The sequence below is a fragment of the Hypanus sabinus genome, chromosome 7, assembly GCF_030144855.1.
Source record: "Hypanus sabinus isolate sHypSab1 chromosome 7, sHypSab1.hap1, whole genome shotgun sequence".
NCBI classification, from domain to species: Eukaryota; Metazoa; Chordata; class Chondrichthyes; order Myliobatiformes; family Dasyatidae; genus Hypanus; species Hypanus sabinus.
In genome coordinates this window covers 82,227,162-82,251,156 of record NC_082712.1, presented here as the reverse complement: position 1 = coordinate 82,251,156, position 23,995 = coordinate 82,227,162, and the positions used below count along the sequence as shown (strand labels likewise).

The following is a 23,995-nucleotide window of genomic DNA, read 5'->3' as shown; positions in this document are numbered from 1 at the left end:
CAACAACAGCAGAATGACAAGGAAATGTCTGTGCATGTGTAAATGTGCACATGTAAAGAGTGTTTACACCAAACATTCTCTGTCTCTTATTACTCTTGCAGAAACTGGATGCCTCCAAGAGGGGCACAACCTTGTTGTGGGGTTTGGAGGCTTGCGTGTGTAAATGACCCAAAGAACTATTTTGGCTGGAGTCAGGGCCTTGTGCTTTGGCTTTTGGTAGGGTTAACCATGTTAAAACAGGTCAAAGGCCAGACTAAGAGTGTCCACCAGTTCTCCAGTGTGACAGTGTTCCTGCCTGTCCACTCGGGAGGGACTTGCATAACTGACAGTAAGAGGAAGCCTTGAACACCACCAGAGATGGAGGTCCTGTATTGCTACCCTAAGCACTAGTGGCATAATGGACATTAAGAACGAAACTGGTTGCTATGTAAATATCAGAAGAGAACATCTTTTAATGTAATGACATATGGCACAATGTACCCTGCACTGACAAGAGTAATGGTCACTGGGGTGACAGAAAGGGGCCTGACGTTGAGAGAGTAGCACTTCTAAATGGAAACGGTTGGATTAACATCTAGGTTATTACTTTCCTCACAGTTTAACTTTCTTTATGCTTGCTCTGGCTTATATAATCAAGAGAATTTTCCGTTTTTTGTGTAGTTTCATAGGCTGTCTTTTATCAATTAATTTCCCTCTTTAGTCTGAGCTAGTTTTAGAACAAGACAACCACAACTTTTTGTTCTATGTCTTTTCCCTCCCCTCTCTTCCTTCACTTGGCTGGAATTGGAGGTATTATTCAAAAGGTTTCTCTGAAAGTCATGAATTAGTTGCAAATCATGTTTTATTATAAGTTCATGACAACAAATAACAGTAACACGTACAACACGCTGGAGGAACTCAGCAGGTCAGGCAGCATTCGTGGAAACGAACAGTCAACGTTTCGGGCCAACCTGCTGAGTTCCTCCAGCGTGTTGTACTTGTTGCTTTGACCACAGCATCTGCAGTGTACTTTTTGTTAACAAATAACAGTAAACTGCAGCAATAATTAACTAAATCTAACTGCAATTAACTTACTCTACTGTAAGTGAGGAAAGAGGGAACCAAGAATTAAGCAAAGAACTTTGCCTCTTGGTCGAACTTTATACTGAAAACTCGCTCAAACTAGATAGGCAAGGGAAATTCTTTTGATAAGAACAGTCTACAAGGCAGCAAGGATGGCTTGATTTATACTGGCATGACACAAGCTTGCAAACAAAGAAACCACAAACAAAATACAGAACAAGCTATGACTGAAAATTCACTAAACATTCACAGTTAAACAGCTGACTGAGCAAATATATAAAGTTCAAAGAAAATTTATCAAAGTACATATATATCAGGGGTTCCCAACCATTTTTATGCCACAGATCAATACCACTAAGTAAGTGGTCCATGGACTCCAGGTTGGGAACCCCTGATATATTCAAAGATATTTATTATCAAAGAATGAATAAATTATATAACCCTGAGATTTATATGCTTACAGGGCAGGCACAGAACAAGAAACCCAAAAGAACCCAATTTAAAAAATAAAGACCAACACCCAATATGCAGAGAAAGAGGGAAAAAAAAGCACAAATCATGCAAACAATAGAAGCAAGCCACAGCATTTTGAACCAAGATCTGAATCTTAGATCTGAATCCAGCAGCAGCCCAGAGTTAGCCCAAAGCCTCTGGGTCTCACCTCATCATATTAGCAGGACATATAAGTATGAAGCTTCTAGACACAAATCACAGACTCAGTGTCACAATGAGAGGAGCGAGCAAAATCGGCCAATTCTGATACCCTGGCTTTCCAGTCCAGCGAACATTTAACACAACCCTGAGATTAATTTTCTTCCAGGTGTAGTCAATAAATTCATAGTAGAATAATAACCATAAGAATCATTTAAAGATTGCACCAACTAGTGTGCAACCAGTGTGCAGAAGATAACAAAATATGCAAGTACAGAAAGAAATAATAATAATAAATAAGTATACATAAAGAAAGTTAAACTGCAGGAAGAATAACAAATCTCTTTATCTTATCCGGTCCAGTACCTTACTTATCCTTTGCACACACTAAATGAGATTCAATGGTGTATAATTATGGACAGCAGCTGCAAAACTTCACTCCACTGTTTTATTTCAGTTATCAGGTACCCACTCTTCATTTATTTTTATCCATTTCCAAATGATACACATTTCTGCCAACTACGAATTAACAACCAAAAGATTTCTCAGCCCTCAGTGATTGCCAATAATGTGTAAAGCTCTCAGCTGGTGAACCAATGCTTGGTGACTTGCACAGGATCTCAATGAAACATACAACTTGAGGACAGGATAGGGTCTTTAGGACACAGATATATTGGAAATTTAATGGTACTTCACTTACCCACTTTGTAGTGCACGCAGCCCTCCATATCGCCCACAGTGGTCCAGCCCTGCTTCTTCTCCACCTCTGGGTCGTTGTGCAAAATCTTATTCCGCAACCAGGACAGATAATAAACACGGAGCTTGTTCCGTTTACCTAGGGACAGTAAGTGAAGTCTGGAATAATCAAATGCAAACATTCCCTTCTTCACACCTCTTCAAGATTGCTTAATATCATTTCCAGTATACAAGTGTAAAGGAGAACAAAATAACTGTTACTCCAGATCTGGTGCAGCACAAAAAACACACTAGATAAAGAACACAATAATAAAAACACAATAAATACAAATATATAACGTTATGTACAAATGTTGATTATTATTATTAGTTCCTTTCCGCGCCTCATGGCAATCTTGCAGGTTCTTTAACTTCTTTTATGAGGCCAAGTTGCCAGCTGGATGCTCAACCCAGCATGGATGAAAAGCATGCAAGGAGCTGGCCAGATTCAAATCCAGGACCTCTCGCCTCGAAGTCCAGTATGGATGCCATTGCACCACCAGCTGGCTAACACTGACCAACTAAATGTCCATAAAGTGATGCTAGGTACAGGAGTGTGTGTACACAAGATAACTGCTTGGGGAAAGTAACTTTTTTTTTTGAGTCTGGTGGTCCTAATGTGGATGCTACATAGGCTGATGGGAGTGAGACAAATGGTCCATGGGCAATGGGTGGAATGCTTCAAGCCTATTACTGGCCCTTTTCTGGCACCTTTTTGTATGCATGTCCTTGACGTTGGGTAGGCAGGTGATGGTTACGCAGGTTTGACTATCTGTTGTAGAGCCTTGCAGTGTAATTTCTATATCATGTGCAATGATATAGCCCATTAAGATAGTCTCTACTGTGTATTTGTAGAATGATGCGAGTATAGATGTGCATAGTCTATATCTTTTCAGCTTCCTCAAAGTAGAGATGTTGGTGAGTTTTCCTGATTGTGTAGGTGTTCTGGGGCCATGAGAGGTTGTGCAAGATGAGTACTCCCACAAGTTTGTAACTACTGCACCTATGACCCTTTTAAAACCTCTCTAGATTTTGCCTCACCAAACAAGGACCTATTCTGTTACAGGAGGCAGAGCTGAACACAGGTTGCTTGAGGTCTCATCTTCTTGTCTGCAAGGGATGGGCCCCAGCTTCCTCAAGCTGGTCCCCTTCAACAGCTCAGTCAACAATGACCCCTGCCTAACATTCAATGGCATGGTTCTGAAGTCATTGACCCGAGAAAGTGAAACATGGACAGAATTTGATGAGAACTGACCTCAGCTGTAATTCCTGCCTCGTTGACGATATTATATTCTAGTGAATTTACATCAAAAGATCACTAGTTGGATTGTCATAATTATATGTAACTATGAAGGGGGCACACCAATGGCTATACTTCATTAGGAGTGTGAGCAGCTTTGGGACTATGTCACCAAAGAGTCTAGCTAATTTCTGCAGATGAACGGGGAAAGCATTCTGACTAATTGCATTACCGCTCCAATGCACAGGATTGAAAGAGGCCACAGAGGTTGTAGACTCAGCCAGCTCCATCACAAGAAGGGGGCATCATTACGTAGGACACTTATCATCTGGGACATGCCTTCAGCTGTACCATCGGGGAGCAGGTACAGAGACCGAGGACCTATTAAATGTTTTAAGAACAGCATGATGCCCTCGTAAGAGCAGTGAGATGTTTACAATGATGGGTCCCTGTAACTATTGGCCTTTGTAAGGAATTGTCTGAGAAGGACACAGAAAAGCCTCGAGAGAATGATTGCTGGAGTGAACGGATTAACTTACAAGGAGCGTTTGATGTCTTTGGGCCTGTACTCATTGGAGTTTAGAAGAATGACGGGGGGGGGGGGGGGTGAGAATCTCATTGAAACTTGCTTGATTTTCAAAGGCTGAGAGAGTGGATGTGGAAAGAATATTTCCTATAATTGGGGGAGACCAGAACCAGAGGGCAAAGCCTCAGAATACAAGGACATACATTTAGAACAGAGTTCAGGAGGAATTTCTTGCTAGGGGCAGATGAATCTGTGGACTTTATTGTCACAGACAGCTTGGAGGCCAAGTCATTGGGTATATTTAAAGTGGAGGTTGGTAGATTCATGGTGTCAAAGGCTATGGGGATAAAGGGCAGGAGAATGGGGTTGAGGGGGATGATAAATTTCCCATGAGAGAATTGTGGAGCAGACTGGATGGGCTGAATGACCTAATTCTGATCCTATGTTTTATGATCTTATGTACAAATTTCCTCCCATCTGCCATTGGAGTTTTCAACAATCCATAACCACTACCTTACTATTTCCTCTTTTACACTCTACATTTATTTTGTTTTCCATGTAGTGCTGTCCCAAAAGAACAAATTTAACACATCAGTGATAATAAATCTGAATTCGATTCAAACACTGCCCGAGATATAAAATTACACACCTGATATTGTGATGAGGAGATTTAGCCCTTCCAAGACGTCCATCTGCTGGAAGCGCCGGCGACTGATGAGGCTGTACACTTTGCCCTGTCCACTCCGGTCCAGCAGCATGAGCCCGTTCTCAGTCCCCACCAGCAGATTCACACCTTTGAGGCAAGCACAGGGAGCAAAGTGAACACGGCTCATAATGGCAGCAATGATAATAGAAAATCCCACCACACTGACTACCCCATGGGAAACAGAGAAAGAGAATCTTATTTTCAATTGTCCGCACTACAACTTCATGAACTTTAAGAGCTTTTCCAACCATTCTTCGTGGAGTGAAGTTATCACCAAATAACGAATAAGCAATTAGATTTAAAATTGATAAATTGGTTTATTGTGATCACATGTACTGAAGTACAGTGAGAAACTTGTCTTGCATACCGTTCAAACAGATCAAATCATTACAGTAGTCCCTGAGGTAGTTTAAGATGATGGGTATATTAAGATGGAAAATCAACCCAAAGATGATAGAAATCTGATGTACTTCTGACAGCCTAGAAAATCTTTAAACTGGACCAAGAGCTGGATGACAGCACAGGTTGGCTTTCATTTGAAACAAGTCATCTTAGATAGTAGGACAGCACTCCCTTTACATTCTCCTTGAACAAGGGTTCCCAACTTGCGGTCCACAGACCTCTCAGTCAATGATAAGACTGCATGGCATAAAATAGGTTGGGATCCCCTGTGCTAGAACATCAGTTCAAAGATTACAAGCTCAGATTTATGCTGAAGCTAAAGCTATTGTTCTGACCATCGTAGTCCTGCAGAGTGTGCAACAGACACTGCTACAACAGCACTACATAACCTTTCTTGCTATAATTGGGCCAAGATCTACAAAATATGAGTCCTTAGGCCCTTCGATCTGCAAACCTCTGCCACTATAAACAGAGTAGCATAGAGAAATGCCCAGAATATCTCAAAACTACAGGGTGCTTCATGCAAACTGACAGCTAGATGGGGCTGGATATATGTTACATCTGAAATGGTGACATGCACAAGATTTTAGACTATAAGACAATCTCCTTCCCACTGCTGCCTTTAAAGAGTTTATATGACTGTGTGGGTTTCCTCCTGGTGCTCTCTGGTTTCCTCCCACTGTCCAAAGACATACTGGTTGGTAGATTAACTGGTCAATTGTAAATCATCCTGTGATTAGGCTAGAGTTAAATTGGGGAATCAGCAGGATGGCTCAAAGGGCTGGAAGGGCCTCCTTTGCACTGTATCTCAATAAATAAGTAAAAATATAGAAGCAGAATTAGGCCATTTGGCCTATCGAGCCTGCTCTGCCATTTCATCACGGCTGATTTATTAACCCTCTCAACCACATTCTCATGCCTTCTCCCTGTAACCTTTGACACCCTGACTAATGAAGAGCCTATCAACCTCCTCTTTAAATATACTCAATAACTTGGCCTCCACACCCGTGTGTGGCAGTGAATTTCATTGATTCACCATCATCTGGCTAAAAAAGTTCCTCCTCATCTCTGCTCTAAAGGGACATCCTTCTATTTTGAGACTGTGCTCTCCGGTCCTAGGCTCACCCACTATAGGAAACATCCTCTCTATCTTGGCCTTTCAGTTTCACTAGGTTTCAATGAGATTCCCCACCGCCCCAAGGTATTTTTACAATGGCTTGTAAATATGCAGATTGGATATCAGACAGGTTAATGATAGAGGTCAGAGGAGAATGACCAGAGTGGTTCAAGCTGACAGGAAGGTGACAGTAACTCACATAACCATGCATTACAACTGTGGTGTGCAGAAGAGCATTTTTGAGTACACAACATGGTGAACCTTGAAGTGGATGGGCTACAGCAGCAGTAAACCACAAACATACACTCAGTGGCCACTGAGGTACAGGAGGTAGCTAATCAAGTCAAGTCAAGTCACTTTTATTGTCATTTCGACCATAACTGCTGGTACAGTACATAGTAAAAAACTGAGACAACATTTTTCAGGACCATGGTGTTACATGACACAGTACAAAAACTAGACTGAACTACGTAAAAAAAACGCAGAGAAAGCTACACTAGACTACAGACCTACACAGGACTGCATAAAATGCACAAAAACAGTGCAGGCATTACAATAAATAATAAACAGGACAATAGGGCAAGGTGTCAGTCCAGGCTTCGGGTATTGAGGAGTCTGATAGCTTGGGGGAAGAAACTGTTACATAGTCTGGTCGTGAGAGCCTGAATGCATCGGAGCCTTTTCCCAGATGGCAGGAGGGAGAAGAGATTGTATGAGGGGTGCATGGGGTCCTTCATATTGCTGTTTCCTTTGCGGATGCAGCGTATAGTGTAAATGTCCATGATGGCGGGAAGAGAGACCCCGATGACCTCACTATCCGCTGCAGGGTCTTGCGATCCGAGATGGTGCAATTTCCGAACCAGGCAGTGATGCAGCTGCTCAGGATGCTCTCAATACAACCCCTGTAGAATGTGATGAGGATGGGGGGGGGGGGGGGGGTGGGAGATGGGTGGGATAAAGTGGCCACTGAGTGTACTACAAAACAACACACACAAAATGCTGGAGGAACTCAGCTGGTCAGGCAGCACCTATAGACAAGAATAAATAGATAACATATCGGGCTGAGACCCTTCTTTAGATCTGGAAAGGAAAGGGGAAGACTCCAGAATAAAGAGGTGTGGGGGGGGGGGGGGGAAGAGAAGAACAATAGCTAAATAGTGCTAGGTGAAGCCAGGTGGGTAGGAAAGGTAAAGGGCTGGAGAGGAAGGAATTAATTGTAAAGATGCTGATTGTACTGTATGTTGGACAGGTGCATACAGTATGTGTGGCAAATCTGCCACACTAATCACACAGACAAGGGACTGCAGATGCACAATGGGCCGCCAAGAAATAGACCACATTGTTAAATTAGCTTCAGTTGTGGTCTGGAAGCCATCCCAAGAAGCCTGTGAAAGCTTGACTGGTGTGAATTACAGCATAATCTAGTGCGTTCACAGCCCAGTGTAAGATCATTTTGCAAGGGAACCCAATCCTTCACACACACTAAACAGGAATGTAATTAAGCTAGTCAGGTTCTACAAGCAAAAGCAGCTGCAAATCGCGGTGTTTAGTCATCATGGACAATTCTTGTTATTGCGTCTGAGTACACCATTTGGCACAAAGTTGTAAGATACTTTAGCATGAAGAAAGCTATTCAATATATTCCAATTCATCACTCCAACTATATTTCAGTAGGGGCTTGAGAAAATTTGTTATGTCATCAAAGACAGCAACATTTTACACAACAATGCTTTGTTCTAATTGTGTTCTTTTTAGTAAAATTAATTTGTTTTTGTCAATGTTGCTCATCTGATACTATGTACCTGTGATGCTATTGCAATAAGCATTTCATTGTTCATGGACTTGTGCAGATAACAGTAAACTGCACTTTCCATATCACTTCTAGATTTAACTGCCTCTGTCATTTACACAATATTTTAAATCTGATAGACGATATCCAAAGCAAAAGTGTAAACCCATTCAAATCATCAATTTCGAGAGGACTAGAATATAAAAGCAAAGATGTAATGTTGAGGCTATATAAAGCACCGGTGAGGCCTCATTTGGAGTATTGTGAACAGTTTTGAGCCCATTGTGCTGACATTGGTGAGGGTTCAAAAGAGGTTCATGAAAATGATTCCAGGATTGAAAAGTTTATCATATGAGGAGTGTCTGCTGGCTCTAGGCTTCTACTAATAGAATTCAGAAGAATGTGGGGGGGTGGGGGGTGAAATCTCATTGAAACCTATTGAATGTTGAAAGGCCTTGATAGAGTGGATGTGGAGAGGATGTTTCCTAGGGAGGAGGCGTCTAACAGCAGAGAACTCAGCCTTGGAATAGAGGGCCGTCCTTTTAGAATGGAGATGAAGAGGAATTTCTTCAACCAGAAAGGGTGAACCTGTGGAATTCATTGCCACGTGCAGCTTTGGACACCAAGTCATTATGTATATTTAAGACAGAGGTCAATGTTTCTTGATTAGTCAGGGCATGAAGGGATACTGGGAGAAGGCAGGGGATTGGGGATGAGAGGCTAAATGGATCAGCCATGATGAAATGGCAGAGCAGACTCGATGGGCCAAATGGCCTAATTCTGCTCCTATAACATACTGTCTTATGAACAATCCAGGAGCCATAGTGGCAATTATGAGTTAACGTTTCAACCACTGACCCCATAAAGCAGCACAGAGTATTTCAGAGTTGAAGCGTTTCTTGTATTTCCTTATTTCTGGCGTGTCGCTGTGTGGTCGTGTGTTGGCTGGATTTACATTCACGACTGAACACTTCCTGTCATCATTTTTCTGCTGGTTTAATCGGCTCACATCACTGATATTCAACCCTAGGAAAAGGAAAGTTCAAAGTAAATTTTATTATCAAAGTGCATATATGTCACCATATACAACCCTGAGATTTCTGTTGGGCACACTCAACAAATCTATAGAATAATAACCATAACAGAATCTATGAAAGACCAGAGTGCAGAAGACAACAAGCTGCAAATACAAAAAGAAAGAAATCATAAAAAAAATAAAGATCAAGAACCTGAGATGAACAGTCTTGAAAGTGTATTAGCAATCAAGGTTAACTATAGAATGCATGTACAATCCTTTCCTGCTCCAAGGTTTTGCCAATGGCCTTTTTAATTTGCACTGTGCTTGCATTCTCCAAAAGAGTAAGGACTCAACCAAGAATATTTTACTACATTGAGCAGAGTGTGAAATGATACAATGGTAAATGGACTGGCAACTCCCCAGTGGCAGGATTAGGATTGTGAAATACTTGTGATCCTACTGCAGACATCAACCTTGGTACCTTACAAGAGGAGGAAATTAGAAGAGAGATGAATTGGTGGATCAACTTTTAGCTAAAAGATCCCTATATTGAAGACCTTACCTTGAGATTTATGCAGCACAGGAAATTTGAATTCCAATGTCTCTTAACCATTTATTTCCCATAGAGGGCAATATTTGCTTTAAATCCCCAGGCAAATGGGATTATTCACATATAAGATACAGGACAGGATTAGCCGCTCAGTCCATCAAGTCTGCCTTTCCAGCATGGCTGATTTATTATCCCTCTCAAACTCCATTGCCTTTGACACCCCTTACTAATCAAGACCTATCAATCTCTGCCTTAAATGCACCCAATGATTTGGTCTCCACAGCCTTTTGTGACAATGCAGTCCACAGATTCACCACCTTACGGCAGAAGAAATTCCCCTTCATCTTTGACCGAAATGGACATCCTCTTATTCTGAGACTCTGTGCCCTCTGAACCTAGACTTCTCCACTAAAAGAACACTCCACTCTAGGCTTTCCAATAGTCGGTAGGTTTCAATGAGATCCTCTCTGATTCTTCAAAACTCCAGTGAGTACAGGCCCAGAGCCATCAAACACTCCTCTGAACTTAGCCGTTTCGCTGCTGGGGTCATTCTCATGTATCTCCTTTTTATCCTCTCCAATAACAGCATATTCTTTCTTAGATAAGGGATCCAAAACTGCTCATAATAGTTACTTTCTCAACCAGAAAGCCTAAAGATGCTAAGCTACAGCCATCTGGTTGAAAGCTAAGTTTCCCACTAAAGCTGGTATTAATTACCCAACGAGTAAAGGTTCAGCTTTGCAGTTGTGCGGTTTACAAAACTAGAGTGCAAGAGACCAGACTGTTTGAGAAATTCTATGCAGTTCAAAATCCCCCTATTGTGTCCCAGCAAAGAAACCTATCAACTAGTATACAATACAGGCTGAGTAATGACTTCTTCCTTGAAATCACAACAGATTAGATTCCAGTAATTTGATATATTTGAAAAGAGTGCTTTAATAATCATGAGAAATTCTGTAGACACTAGAAACCCAAGGCAGTACACACAGAAAGATGGAGGAATTCAGCAGGTCAGGCAGCATCTATGGAAATAAACAGTCAATATTTTGGACTGAAACCCTTCTTCAGGACTGGAAAGGAAAGGGGAAGATGCCAGAATAAAAAGGTGAGGGGAGGGGAAGCTAGAAGGTGATAGGTGAAGTCAGGTGGGTGGAAAAGGTCAAGGGCTGGAGAAGAAGGAATCTGATAGTGGAACATAGGAGAAAGGAAAGGGGGGGGGGGGGAGACCCGGGAGAGGTGATAGGCAGGTGAGAAGAGGTAAGAGGCCAGAGTGGGGAATAGAAGTGGGGAGGGGGGAGGGAATTTTTTTTAAACTGGAAGGAGAAATAGATATTCATGCCATCAGATTGGAGACTACCCAGACGGAATACAGGTGTTGCTCCTTTACCCTGAGGGTGGATTCTCCTTGGCACAAGAGGCGGCCTTGGACCGCCATGTTGGATTGGGAATGAGAATCAGAACTAAAATGTTTGGACACCTGATAAATACTCTCAAATCTCGTAATGGCAGTGAGAGAAGGAAGAGCTCATTGATGACACTCACCATGCACAGAAATTCTTATCTGAAAAGCATTATTAATCCAATTTAATGACAACACTCCCAAGAACCTCTTTTCTTCTGATTCTGCAGTTCAGCAAAGCCTCAGCTCAATTTCTCATGACGCACGCAATCCCTTTACAGCCCATCTTCTTTCATCCCTGCATCCCTTGCAGATCTCTGCAACAATCTGCTTCCGGCTTCCTGCAAATGTTTTACCTCTGTCGGTGGGAATGCTTTTGGCAGCTTAGACTCCTAAGCTCGGAATTCTATAACCACCTCCTGCTTCTTGAAGATGTAGCTCAAAACCCATAATACTGAGAAAGCTTTGGGCAGTCTCCTGTGTGTTGGTGTAAAATCCTGTAAACTGTTTTGTGTGGCACAAGTGCTCCAAATGGTTCAGCTGTCTCAGCTCAAATTCTAACACTTGTAATCCCTTTACAGCCCTCTCTTCTCTAACTTCGCAAATTTCTACAGATTACTGTGGAGAGCTTTCTAACTGGCTACACCACCATCTGATATGGGGACGGGGGGGTGGTGTGGCTGCTGCACAGGACTGAAACAACCTGCATCACATTGTGAACTCAGTCAACTCCACCATGAGCACTAGCCTCTGTAGTATCCAAGACATCTTCAAGGAGCGATGCCTTAAAAAAGGTGGCATCCATCAATAAGGACCCCCATCACCCAGGACATGCCCTCTTCTCATTCAGGGTGGACTTACAGGACCCTGAAGGCACACACTCAACAATTCAGGAACAACTTCTTCCCTTCTGCCATCCGATTTCTGAATGGACAGTGAACCCATGAACATGTCACTACTTTTTAAATTCTGTTCTTGTTCTACTTATTTAATGTAATATATATAAATTCATTGTAATTAAGTTTTCCCCCTTTATTATTATGTATTAATTGCACAGCTGCTGCAAAGGCAAAAAATTTAAAGACATATGCTGCTGATATTAAACCCAATTTTGATTCTGAACCACCATCAATCTGGCATCCTATACTGTTTCTGGTCTCACAGCTCCATTAAGTTTGACTTCTGGCACTATCTATGTTGACTTTGCATGCACTCTGAGACTGAGCTTGCTTCCCCTGGATACTCTGGTTTCATTCCACATCCCAAAATATGATGTTTGTTAGATGATTTGGCTGAGGTACATTACAGGTGGGTGGCTTAGATGAGCAACTATATATATAGCTCAGGTGCCAAAGACTTTTGCACAGTATTGTATTTGTCAATGTGGAGTGGAGACAGAGTTCGTACAACTGGCATAGCAAAGAACTTTGGGAATGGCGAGGGTGGAGCACTGCAGGAGGGGTGCAGAACTGGTGGCAGAGAAGGAGTGCCAGGAGCAGTGGCTGACATAGGTGCAGATATACCCAGCCCTGAGACACCAGGCAAGGTCATTTGATCCAAACAATTGGTGTATTGATCATTACAGAATGTCTCTGTTGCTTCCCGCTCCCTTCCCCTTTTCCCAATCACAATTTCCCTCTCCCTAACCCGTTCCCACTCTCAGTCCACATGAGACCCATATCAAAATCACATTTATCATCACTCACATACTTCATGAAATTTGTTTTTTTTTGCAGCAGCAGTACAGTGCAATACATTAAATTACTACAGTACTGTGCTAAAGTTTTAGACACCCTAGCTATTTGTGCCCAAGGCTTTTGCACAGGACTGTAGATAGGGTCATAAAGGAAGCTTTTTGCACTCAGCCTTCATAAATCAACGTACAGGTTTTGGATGTTCTGTTGCAGTTGTATAAGACATTGCAAATCAAAATCAGAAGCAGGTTTAATATCACTGACATATGTCATGAAATTGGTTGTAAAACAGCAATACAAAATAACAAGTGTAAATTACAGTATATATATGTTAAATAAGTAGTGCAAAAAGAGAAAAGAAAAGTGGTGAGGTAGTGTTCACGGGTTCATTGTCTATTCAAAGATCTGATGGCAGAGAGGAAGAAGCTGTTCCTAAATCAATCAGTATGTGATTTCAGTCCTAATTTGAAGTATTGCGTGCAGTTACCCATAGGAAAAACATCTGTCAGCTTGAAAGAATACAGAGAAAGTTTACAAGGATGTTGCTGGGGTTTAGGACCTGAATAACAGGGAAAGGTTGAATAGACTAGGACTTTATTCCTTGGAGTGTAGGTGAATCAGGTGAGATTTGATAGGGGTATATAAAATCATGAGGAATATAGATAGGGTAAGTGCAAGCAAGCTTTTCCCCATTGAGGTTGGGTGAGACTCAAACTAGCGGTCACGCGTTAAGTATGAAAGGTGAAATATTCCAGGGGAAGATAAGGGGGACTTCTTCACTCAGAGGGCGGTGAGAGTGTGGAATGAACTGCCCGTGCAAGTGGTGGATGCAGGTTCAATTTCAACATTTAAGAGAAGGATGGAAAGGGTATGGAGAGATATGGTCCAGGTTTAGGTCATAGGACTAGGCAGAATAACAGACTGACATGGACTAGATTTCACCCCACATCCCAAAAATGGTCTGTTTTTGAGCAGCAGTGTTCTTTGATTCTATGATACCACGTTTTCCTTTGCTGATGAACTTGAAACCAAAGATAAGGTTTTTAGAATTCAGCACAACGTTGGGTTGACAGTGTACAAGTTCTGAGGCAGGATAGGCAGCACACTGTTCTTCTATCAGGGTAAAGGTTGGGTTCAGCAAATTTGTAGACTCACCAGCAAGTTGTATGGTTTCCCCACCAGCACCCATCTGATACATTCCAAGATCAACAAAAGTAGTAAAAGACGACTTGCCAGGGGATTTCACCAGGCCTCTTGATTGAAACTGTAACAAGACGTACAAATGCACATCAACCACAGAACCTTAGTATGAGAAAGTGGCATCTGATCCTTTGAATTTGTATCCTCCCTTCGCCCTGCTTGCCTCCCTCCTTCCTCCCCAACCCTCTGGAGAAAGCCAACTAATAGTGCCTCTCCCTATGCGATGAGCTCAGGAAAATGTTCTTTGGATGATGATGTTGCTTTGAGCAAATTGAACTACTGAAATTACACCAATCCCTTCTTGGCACATTCATGTGTGAATCTTAGGATTTCTTAAACGCCTAATTGGTTTTTATAGTTTTGTTATCACTGCACCCTGATGAAAGTCTGGTTACACAAAACCATAATATAGACACAAGATTAGGGGTTCCAACCTGGGGTTAATTATACTGGTCCAAGGCATAATAAAGTTTGGGAACCCCTGCACAAGAGCCTGCAGATGCTTGAATCTGGAACAACAAGGGACGTCAGTGTTTGGAGTTCAATTCTGGCGCTGTATTTAAGGAGTCTGTTTTCCTCCTTGAGACTGCATGGGTTTTCTCTAGGTGTTCCAGTTCCTTCCACAGTCCAAAGATGTACCAGCTAGTAGGCTAATTGGTCTCTGTAAAACATCCTGTGATTAGGCTAGTAGCGTAGTGGTTAGCACAATGCTTGACGTACAGGAGACAGGGGTTCAATTCCTCCTTTTGCCTGTAAGGGGTTTGTACATTCCCCCCATGATCCTGCGGGTTTCCTCCAAGTGCTCTGGTTTCCTCCCACAGTCTTAAGACGCACTGGTTGGTAGGTTAATTGGTCATTGTAAATTGTCCCGTGATTAGGCTCGGATTAAACTGGGGGATTGCTGGATGGCACGGCGGGAAGGGCCTGGTCTGCGCTGTATTTCAATAAATAGCAGAGAACACGAACACACAGAAAACCTACAGATGCTGGAAATGAAAAGCAACACACAGAAAATGCTGGAGGAACTCAGGCAGTGTCTATGGAAAAGAACAAACAGCTGATGCTTTGGGCCAAGACCCTTCTTTTGGAAGGCTCGCCGCCCGAAATGTCGACTGTTCACTCTTTTCCAAAGATGCTGCCTGGTCTGCTGAGTTCCTTCAGCAATTTGTGTGGGGCCAGAAGGATCTGTTCTGCTCTGTGTCTCTGAGTAAAGAAGTAACTAATAAATAAATAAATACCGCAGGTGAACTCAGCAGGCCAAGGCAGCATCTAAGGTAGCAAGTGAGTCAAGATTAAGAGAGTTGACCCAAAGCACTGACAGTTCATCTCCCTCTTGACAATGTATGACCTGCCAAAGTTCCCCAGCTCCTTTGGTATTGCAGACATTTTCTTACAGAGCCTTAGCTAACAGACAAATTGTACAAGTTTCTGGGAATAGATTAGACAGCCCCGCTCGACTCATCAAGCCCATGGTTATCCCACCCCCAGCAAAAATTTTATCATTCCCTTTCTCCCCTACTTCCCCTATCTATTCTGTTTTCTTACATTTGCCCATCATCATCTCCTACCCTCCAGAGGCCCTCCATTGGTCGGGGTTGACCCTAGCTGCAAACAAAATGCAAGCCAGCTCAGTACGATATGGAGAGCAAGCTGTTGCCCATGTGGCAAGCTCCTTCTCTCCACACATCTGATGAACCCAAAGGAATGGTGGAGACTGATACAGTTTGGCACCAGTGGCATCACAGGAGTTGCCAGTAAGTGTTGAATGCAACACAGGACTGCTTTTGGGACCCCAGCTCTGGATTTTTCCTTCAGGGTTTACTCCCAAAGCCTTCCCCACAAGTGCATATAGACACAAGGGAGCAGAGGTTTGAGCGAACAATGGCTGTCTCAATCTTCCTACTACCCATCTACAGTAAGGTCAATATTCAGTGACCAATTACCCCACTAACCAGCAGAGTTCTGGGGCATGGGAGAAATCTTGGGGGAAGCCAACTCAAACCAATGTCCAGCACATTGAGCATATTCGCACCGTTTGCAAATTTGAGGTTTTGCTACTGCAGAAACTCTCAGGAAGACCTTCAACATAGAATGCAACTTTACTCACCTCCGCTATACTATCGTCCTGCTGAGATTTAGGGCCTTTAGTATCAGTAGGAGAATGACTCTGCCGTACTAAATCAGGCAGGTTAACATGACTTGTGAAACCGTTACTGTCTGGATGATGGACACTTCTTTCCTCCTCAGGAGTCTGTGGAAAGAAACCAAGATTACTCATCATATATTGCTTTACAAATGGCTGCAACTTCTCTTTGAACTCTTAGTGCAGGAACACGTATAAAATGGGCAAATGATTCATGTACTGACAGTGCCTTGAAAAAGTATTCAAGGCACAACTATTTTTATATTTTACTGTCTCATTTTCTAAAATTAAAATATATTGAAGTTGGATTTTTAGCTAATCTACAAAACATTGCACATCATGACAAATCAAAAGAAAGATTCCAAACCCTGTCAACAATTTACCAAACATTCAAAACTAAAATTGTGAGGCTGAAAAAGTATTCATTCTCTTTGTAATTACTGTGCTAACTTTCCTCAGGTGCAATACAAGGTATTACCTTGCCAAATCACACATTTGTTGATGTAGAAAATTGGAAGATCACCTGTTTTCAATGAATCTGTAAGAATAAATACTGCTCCTACCTCTGCAAGGTCCAACAGAATGGTAAATTTTCGACAGACCAAACCAAAATGAAGACAAAAGAGCATTCAAGACAAGTCAGGGACATGATAATAGAGAAGCACAGATCTGGGGAAGGGTACAAAACCACTTCAAAGGCACTGAACATACCTCAGAGCAGTCCATCGTAAAAAAGATATGAAACCACAGCCATACTGCCAAAGTCAGACCGCCCCTCTAAATTTAGTCGTCAGAGCATTTGAAACAGAGGCTACTGTGACGCCAACAGTCACTGTGAATGAGCTGCAACTGGAGATGGTTTATGGCTCGACAATCTCCAAAATGTTGCCCAAATAATGTATTTATGTTAAAGTGGAAAGGAAGAAACCCAGCCTTAAAAAAAGCATATCCTTGCTTGTAAAAACTTTGTAAAGTGTCACTGCAATGATATTATAAAAATGTGAAAGAAGGTCTTATGATCCGACGAGACTGAAGTGGAAGTTTAAGGCCTCAACAGTAAGAGGCATGTGTGGCGTAAATCTCAAACGACACCTCAGCCAGGTAACACCATCCCTACTGAAAAGTATGGTGGAGGCAGCATCATGCTATGGAGATGCTTTTTAGCAGCAGGGACTAGTAATGTGGTCAGGTTTATGAGAAGATAAATGCTGCTAAATACAGAGAAATTCAGCATAAAAACCTGTAGGCCTCTATCAGAAAGCATAAACTGGGCAGGAAGTTCATCTTTCAGGAGGACGATGACCCACTGCGAGACCAACCATTTAGTGGATTACAATGAAGAAAATTGATGGCCTTGAACTTAACCAGATCAAATGCCTCTAGCAAAACCTCAATATTGCTGTCCACCGCTGCTCCCCAACTAACCTGGCACAGTTCGAGCAGTTTTGTAAGTGGAAGGCAAAAATCTCGCTCCATCACGTTGTGCAAAGAGCCTTATCCAAAAAGACTACTGCCTGTAATAGCTGCGACAGGTGGTTCAACTGAGCACCGAGCAAAGAGGGATGAATACTTTTGAACTGCTGGCACTTTAGTTTATGATTTTTTACTTTTTATGTTTCACATTTTTCTATGTTTTTTAGTCTCAACTGTGAAAAAAGCACACAAGAAATAGGAGCAGAATTAGGCCATTGGACCCATTGAGTCTGCTTTGCCATCATGGCTGATCCATTTCCCTCAGCCCCAATATCTGGCCTTCTCCCTGTATTGCTTCATACCCTGGCCAAATAAGAATCTATCCACCTCTGCCTTGACCTAGCTTCCATAGCTGCCTGTGGCAAAGAATTCTGCAGATTCACCACTCTCTGGCTCAAATCCCTGCTCATCTCCATTCCAAATGAATGTCCCTCTATTCTGAGGCTGTTACCTCTGGTCCAAGACTCCCCCACTATAGGAAACATCCTCTCCACATCCACTCTATCAACATTTTGACCTCCTTTGAGCCCTCTCCAATGGCAGCACATCCTAAAGGGCCCCAAAACTGTTCACAATAATCCAAATGAGGCCTCATCAGTGCCTTATTAAGCCTCAACACTTTATCCTTGCTTTTCCATTCTATTCTCAACTTAAGATCCTCTCAACTTATGATTCACAGTTAAAAATTCCTAGTTAAATTGATCAAAATTCCAGGTTGTAATACTCATTTATGTGAGCAAAGGACTGGGGGCTGAATACTGTTTTCAAGGCACTGTACTTGTAATTTAATCCTATTAGATTCACCTATTATGCCTGCCACGAAAACACTGAGATCTGTAAATATTGTGCAAATTTAAACACTGAACATGTTACGTAACATGTAAACATAATGAAGAGCTAATACATGGTTGCAGTTAAATATCTGATTGGTACCCTTTGATTCATTTTAGCTGAAGCTATTGATCCTTTAAGATTCCATTTGGTTTATTCTACTTCCCAAATCACCTTTTTTAAAAAAAAATTCATTAGTATTATCTAAACTTCACATCCCTGTAAAAACAAATCACATTGTCTTGAGATTCCTGGAAGCAAAAGTACATCATATTTGTTATAAAGCTGGACGCATAAATAAATCATGAAGACATAAGAAAAAGCACAATTTAAATAGTAATTTATCTTTCTGATTCTATTAATCTCTTTGCAGCTGCTGAGGAACAAATGAGAGAAGCTCGGGGGGAGGGATTAGACTGTTTAGTTAACTGAGCTCTTAACAGATATCCCTCCAATGAGAAAAACAAGTATCAGCTTCTGACTGAAGTACTGGATCCACTTGTGACTGTCAAATCTTGAACAAAACCTACCCAGGCATGAAATTATTGTTTCCAAGAGTTAAACTTCCCAATGCAACAAAGATTGGGTTGTTTAAGTATATCCTGCCCTGTATTTTTTAAAATCAGAAATAGTTTCCTCCAAAGGGATCAGTGAGATGTAAACTGTCAAACACAGACAATAAATACCAAGTGAAGAACAACCAAGTAAATGGAATTGCATTTACTTTAACAACATGGACTAGGAAATGTGTTACATTTTAAAAATAAAAGTCAAAGGGGCAAAGCAGAAATTCTGAGGTAGTAATAAATTACAAGTGCAAAATTACATTTATGGCTGTTAGCAGTACGAACGAATTGAACTACAGTTGGACATCTGTCTACTACATCATTAACCATGAATTTTGTCATCATATTGTAGTCAAGAATGTAGACTAGTAGTGTAACAGACAACTTAAAAGAATGACTACTGGAACAATGCAACACAATGAGAACAGAAAAGCCTACAATAATTAGTGGATACAGTCTAGTCCATCACAGGAAAAGCCCAGCCCACCATTGAACCCATTGAGCACTGTTGCAGGAAAGCAGCATCCATTGTCAAGGACCCCACCACCCAGGGCCATGCTCTCTTCCTGCTGTTGCCATCGGGAAGGAGCTGCAGAAGCTGCAGGACTCACACCATCATGTTCAGAAAGTTATTACCCTTAACCATCAGGCTCCCAAGTCAAACACTGAACTGATTTCACAACCATTAGACTCGGTTTCAAAGACTCTACAATTCATGTTCTCAGTATTATTTACTTATTATTATATTTTTTTCATGTTTTTTGCCTATTGTTTGTCAGTCTTTTGTGTAGTTTTTCATTGATTCTATTCTCTTTCTTTGTTCTACTGCGAATGTCTTAAAAGAAAATGAATCTCTGGGTAGTATATGGAGACAGGGTAATATATCAGGCCATGGATCTCAGCCCGAAATGTTGACTCTTTATTCCTCATCTTGGATGCTGCCTGACCTGATGAGTTCTTGCCGAATTTTGTGGGAATGTTTCAAATCTTAAGGAATATAAACCCCACATGAACCCGTTGGTCTGTATAATCTCCATAATGAGCACTGTGATGTGTGAGAGAACTTAGGCGTGGAAATCACATTGTGTTTAGGGGGTGAGTGGTGAAAAATCTGAACCAGACCTATTCAGAGAAAATGTGAACATCTTAATTGCTTGTTAAGGCATATCACCTCATTCAATTAGCCAACAGACTCTTCCATGCTGGAGAGGTAGTAATATTGGACAAGGAAATAGCAGACAAACTGAATAAATATTTAAATCAGTCTTCACTGTGGAAGACACTAGTGGGATGGTGGAAGTTTCAGGAGTAATGGACTCTTCTCACAATGAGGGGATGACACTGAGCAATAAACCTACCCTCTGGACAATCATCGTCCCGTCTCCATAGCTGTTGCCTGAAGTCTCGACCACAGCAGGCTCTTCATCGTCGTGCACCACCATTGTGCTGATGCTGTCTGTGTCACCATCATTGCTCCGGTTTTGACTAAAGAATAAAAACATTTTGTGAAGTGCAGTGCAGAGATCCAGAATAACCTAGTTGGGAAGGGCTATAGTGAAGATAGAGTCAGAATTATATAAGCCCTTTAGCCACCTACTGGAAAATGATTCTGACTTGTTACTTTATCTGTGCTTCTCTTAATCTTCTATGCTTCTTGTTCTGCTCTTCAGGCAATTCATCTATGTTTTTCTATGTGATGAGGCACATTCAGCTTTTATTTTAATGAGCAGTTTCAGATGTGTATCAGGTCACTTCCTGTGCAACCAGGAAGTATTAGTAGGAAAGCACACTGGCTGGCAGAAGGCCAGAAATACATGTTAGGAGTGAAAGAAGTTTCCATCTAAAGCTATCCTGTTGCTTCTCCAGAAGCATTGCTTTAAGTTGACATTATATTGTTTAGAAGTTAATCTAAAGGAATCAATAAGATTTTGCTGAAATACAATTTTTTTGAGTTATTTTTGAGTTTATTAGACATTAATCTGGATGCTAATGGTTCACACATATTATTTACTTGTCTGAATCTTATATGTACCTGCAGAAACTGAACTAAGTTCTTACTTATCTGCGCATAGAACAATGCAGTAATTGTACTAAATTTTGTTGTTTTTCAGTATCACTCCTTATTCACGAAGTCATGCCATTGAGTCTGCAATAAAAGCAAGGAACTAGGAGGCTTTACTCAGCTTCTCATGTCATTTTTGAATGGAGTTTGGCTTATTGTCTAGTTGATGTTACAACAACTTAGCGAGGTAAGTACACTTCTATCTGGGCATCTCTCAGCTTTGTTTGCTCCAGGGGAAAATATGTCCAGCCTATCCAATCAATCCCTGTGACTGATGTTCTGCAATCCAGGGAATATCCTGGGCAAATGAGAGAAAGTCTGCAGATGCAGATGCTGGAAATCCAAGCAACACACACAGCAGGCCAGGCAGCATCTGTGGAAAAAAGTACAGTTGATGCCTTGGGCTGAAACCCTTTGGCAGGACTGAGAAGAAAAGCTGAGGAGTAGATTTGAAAGGTGGGGTGAGGGGAGAGAGAGAAACACCAGGAGGGGGAGGGATGAAGCAAAGAGCTAGGAAGTTGATAGGTGAAAGAGACAGAAGGCCATGGAAGAAAGGGGGGAGGAGCACCAGAGGGAGACAATGGGTGGGCAAGGAGATAACATAAGAAAGGGACAAGGGGATGGGAAATGGTGAAGTGGGGGGGGGGTTGGTGGAGGCATTACTGGAAGTTTGAGAAATCAATGTTCACGCTATCAGGTTGGAGGCTACCCAAATGGAATATACGGTGTTGTTAATCCATTCTAAGAGTGGCCTTATCCTGACAGTAGAGGAGGCCATGGATGGACATATCAGAATGGGAATGGGAAGTGGAATTAAAATGGGTGGCCTCTGGGAGATCCTGCTTGCTCTGGCAGATGGAGTGTAGATGTTTGGCAAAGTGGTCTCCCAATCTATGTTGGGTCTTGCCAATATACCAAGTTGCCACACTGGGAGCACCGAACACAGTATATGATACCAACAGTCTCACAGGTGAAGTGTCGCCTCACCTGGAAGGACCGTTTAGAGCTCTGAATGGTAGTGACGAAGGTGGTGTAGGATCAGGTGAAGCACTTGTTCTGCTTGCAAGGATAAGTGCCAGGAGAATAGTGGGGAGGTACGAATGGACAAGAGAGTCGTGTAGGGAGCAATCCCTGCGGAAAGCAGAAAGTTGGGCGGGGGGGGAAGAAGATGCGTTTGGTGGTGGGATCTAGTTGGAGGTGGTGGAAGTTTCGGAGAATTATCTGCTGGACGTGGAGGCTGTTAGGGTGGTAGTTGAATATCCTGGGCAATCTCCTCTGCATTCATTCTAGCACAATCACATCCCCCCAAAGCATGGCCACCACAGTTGCACAGAATACTCCACGTAGGCCTAACAAGTTGCAACATAATGGCCCTTGGAGTAAAAGATCAGGTACGGCATATGCTATCTTCACTGTCCTATGCATCTGTGTTGCCACTTTCAGAGAACAATGGAGTTGGGAACCACCCCCCCACCCCCAAATCTCTGTTCTTTACTGCCCTTCTATTTGTATATCCTAACCCACAAGACTTCCTAAAATACAGCAGCATGCATTTGCCCCTTGATGCTGAGACATATCCTGGGCTGCACTGGGACATATCGTCAGTGATGTAGCTTGGTGTCATTGGGTGTTTTGAGTCTCCTAACAGCAGATACTTGATCAGATGACCCAGCCAGTGTTGATCAGGCCCTGGATTGTGTCCCAGCAGCATTGGTCCATGGGTTACAACTCTTGATCCACAGCCATTTGGAGGCTCGCTCAGCAGCCTTTGTGACACTCCTGATGGTTCTTTTCTTTGCAGCCCCCATAATACCAAGGGGGGTTAGGTTTTGCAGAGCGAGCAGAGAGCAAACCACTATAGGTTCACATCATGCCCTCCACCCATTTTTAGCACTGCTCTACCAGCTCTAGATATTTGCCTTTAAAATGCTCGAGCTACTCCTCAATCCAGTCTTTTCAACAAACTCTCAGTTCCACATTCAACTGTCACCACGTGCAAGTTTGCTGATGACACCACTGTTGTGGGCAGTATCAAATCAGCATATAGGAGGGAGACTGAAAATTTCGCTGAGTGATGTCATAATAACAATCTTTCAATCAATGTTGGCAAGACCAAGGAACTGATTGTAGACTTCAGGAGAGAGGAACCAGAGATGCATGAACCAGTCCTCATCGGAGGATCAGAGGTGGAAAGTCAGTAACTTTAAATGCCTTTGTATCACTAACTCAGAGGACCTGACATTATATAAATGTAATTGCAAAGAAAGCACAACAGTGCCTCTCCTTTGGATTCTGTGGCTTGATATCAAAAACTTTGATAAGCTTTATTGATGTGTAGTGGAATGTGCATTGACTGGTTGCATCACAGCATGGACCGGGAACATCAATACCTTTGAAAGGAAAATCCTACAAAAGGAAGTAGATTTGGCCCAGTACATCACGGGTAAAGCCGCCCCAACCATTGAGCACATCTACATGAAATTCTGTCACAGGAAAGCAGGATTCATCATCAAAGATCCTCACCGCACAGGACATGCTCTTTTCTCGTTGCTGCCATCAGGTAGAAGGTAAAAGAGCTTCAGGTCTTACACCCAGGTTCAAGAACAGTTACTACCCCTCAATCATCAGGCTCAAACAAAAGATTTGAGATGTTCCAAGAACCAATGAACTCACTTTAACAACTCTTTATCTCATTTTCTCATTTATCACTATATATTTACATTTGCATTTGTACAATTTGTTGTCTTCTGCACTCTGGTTGATCTTTCATTGACCCCGTCATAATTACTATTCTATAGACTTGCTGAGAATGCATGCAGAAAAATTAATCT

At 42.1% G+C, this 23,995-nt stretch overlaps 1 protein-coding gene across 2 annotated transcripts in view; it reads right to left on the bottom strand.

Moving 5' to 3' along the window:
* The window catches only part of LOC132396903 (misshapen-like kinase 1), a 326,920-nt gene that overhangs the window by 29,066 nt on the left and 273,859 nt on the right, over positions 1 to 23,995 (bottom strand). For both annotated transcript variants that reach the window (XM_059974976.1, XM_059974977.1), the window contains 6 exons: positions 20,461 to 20,587; positions 16,197 to 16,340; positions 14,045 to 14,153; positions 9,087 to 9,254; positions 4,864 to 5,007; positions 2,414 to 2,548 (listed from right to left, as the gene is read on the bottom strand). In XM_059974976.1, the coding sequence (XP_059830959.1) occupies positions 2,414 to 2,548; positions 4,864 to 5,007; positions 9,087 to 9,254; positions 14,045 to 14,153; positions 16,197 to 16,340; positions 20,461 to 20,587 (827 nt within the window). The remainder of the gene's footprint in view (positions 1 to 2,413; positions 2,549 to 4,863; positions 5,008 to 9,086; positions 9,255 to 14,044; positions 14,154 to 16,196; positions 16,341 to 20,460; positions 20,588 to 23,995) is intronic.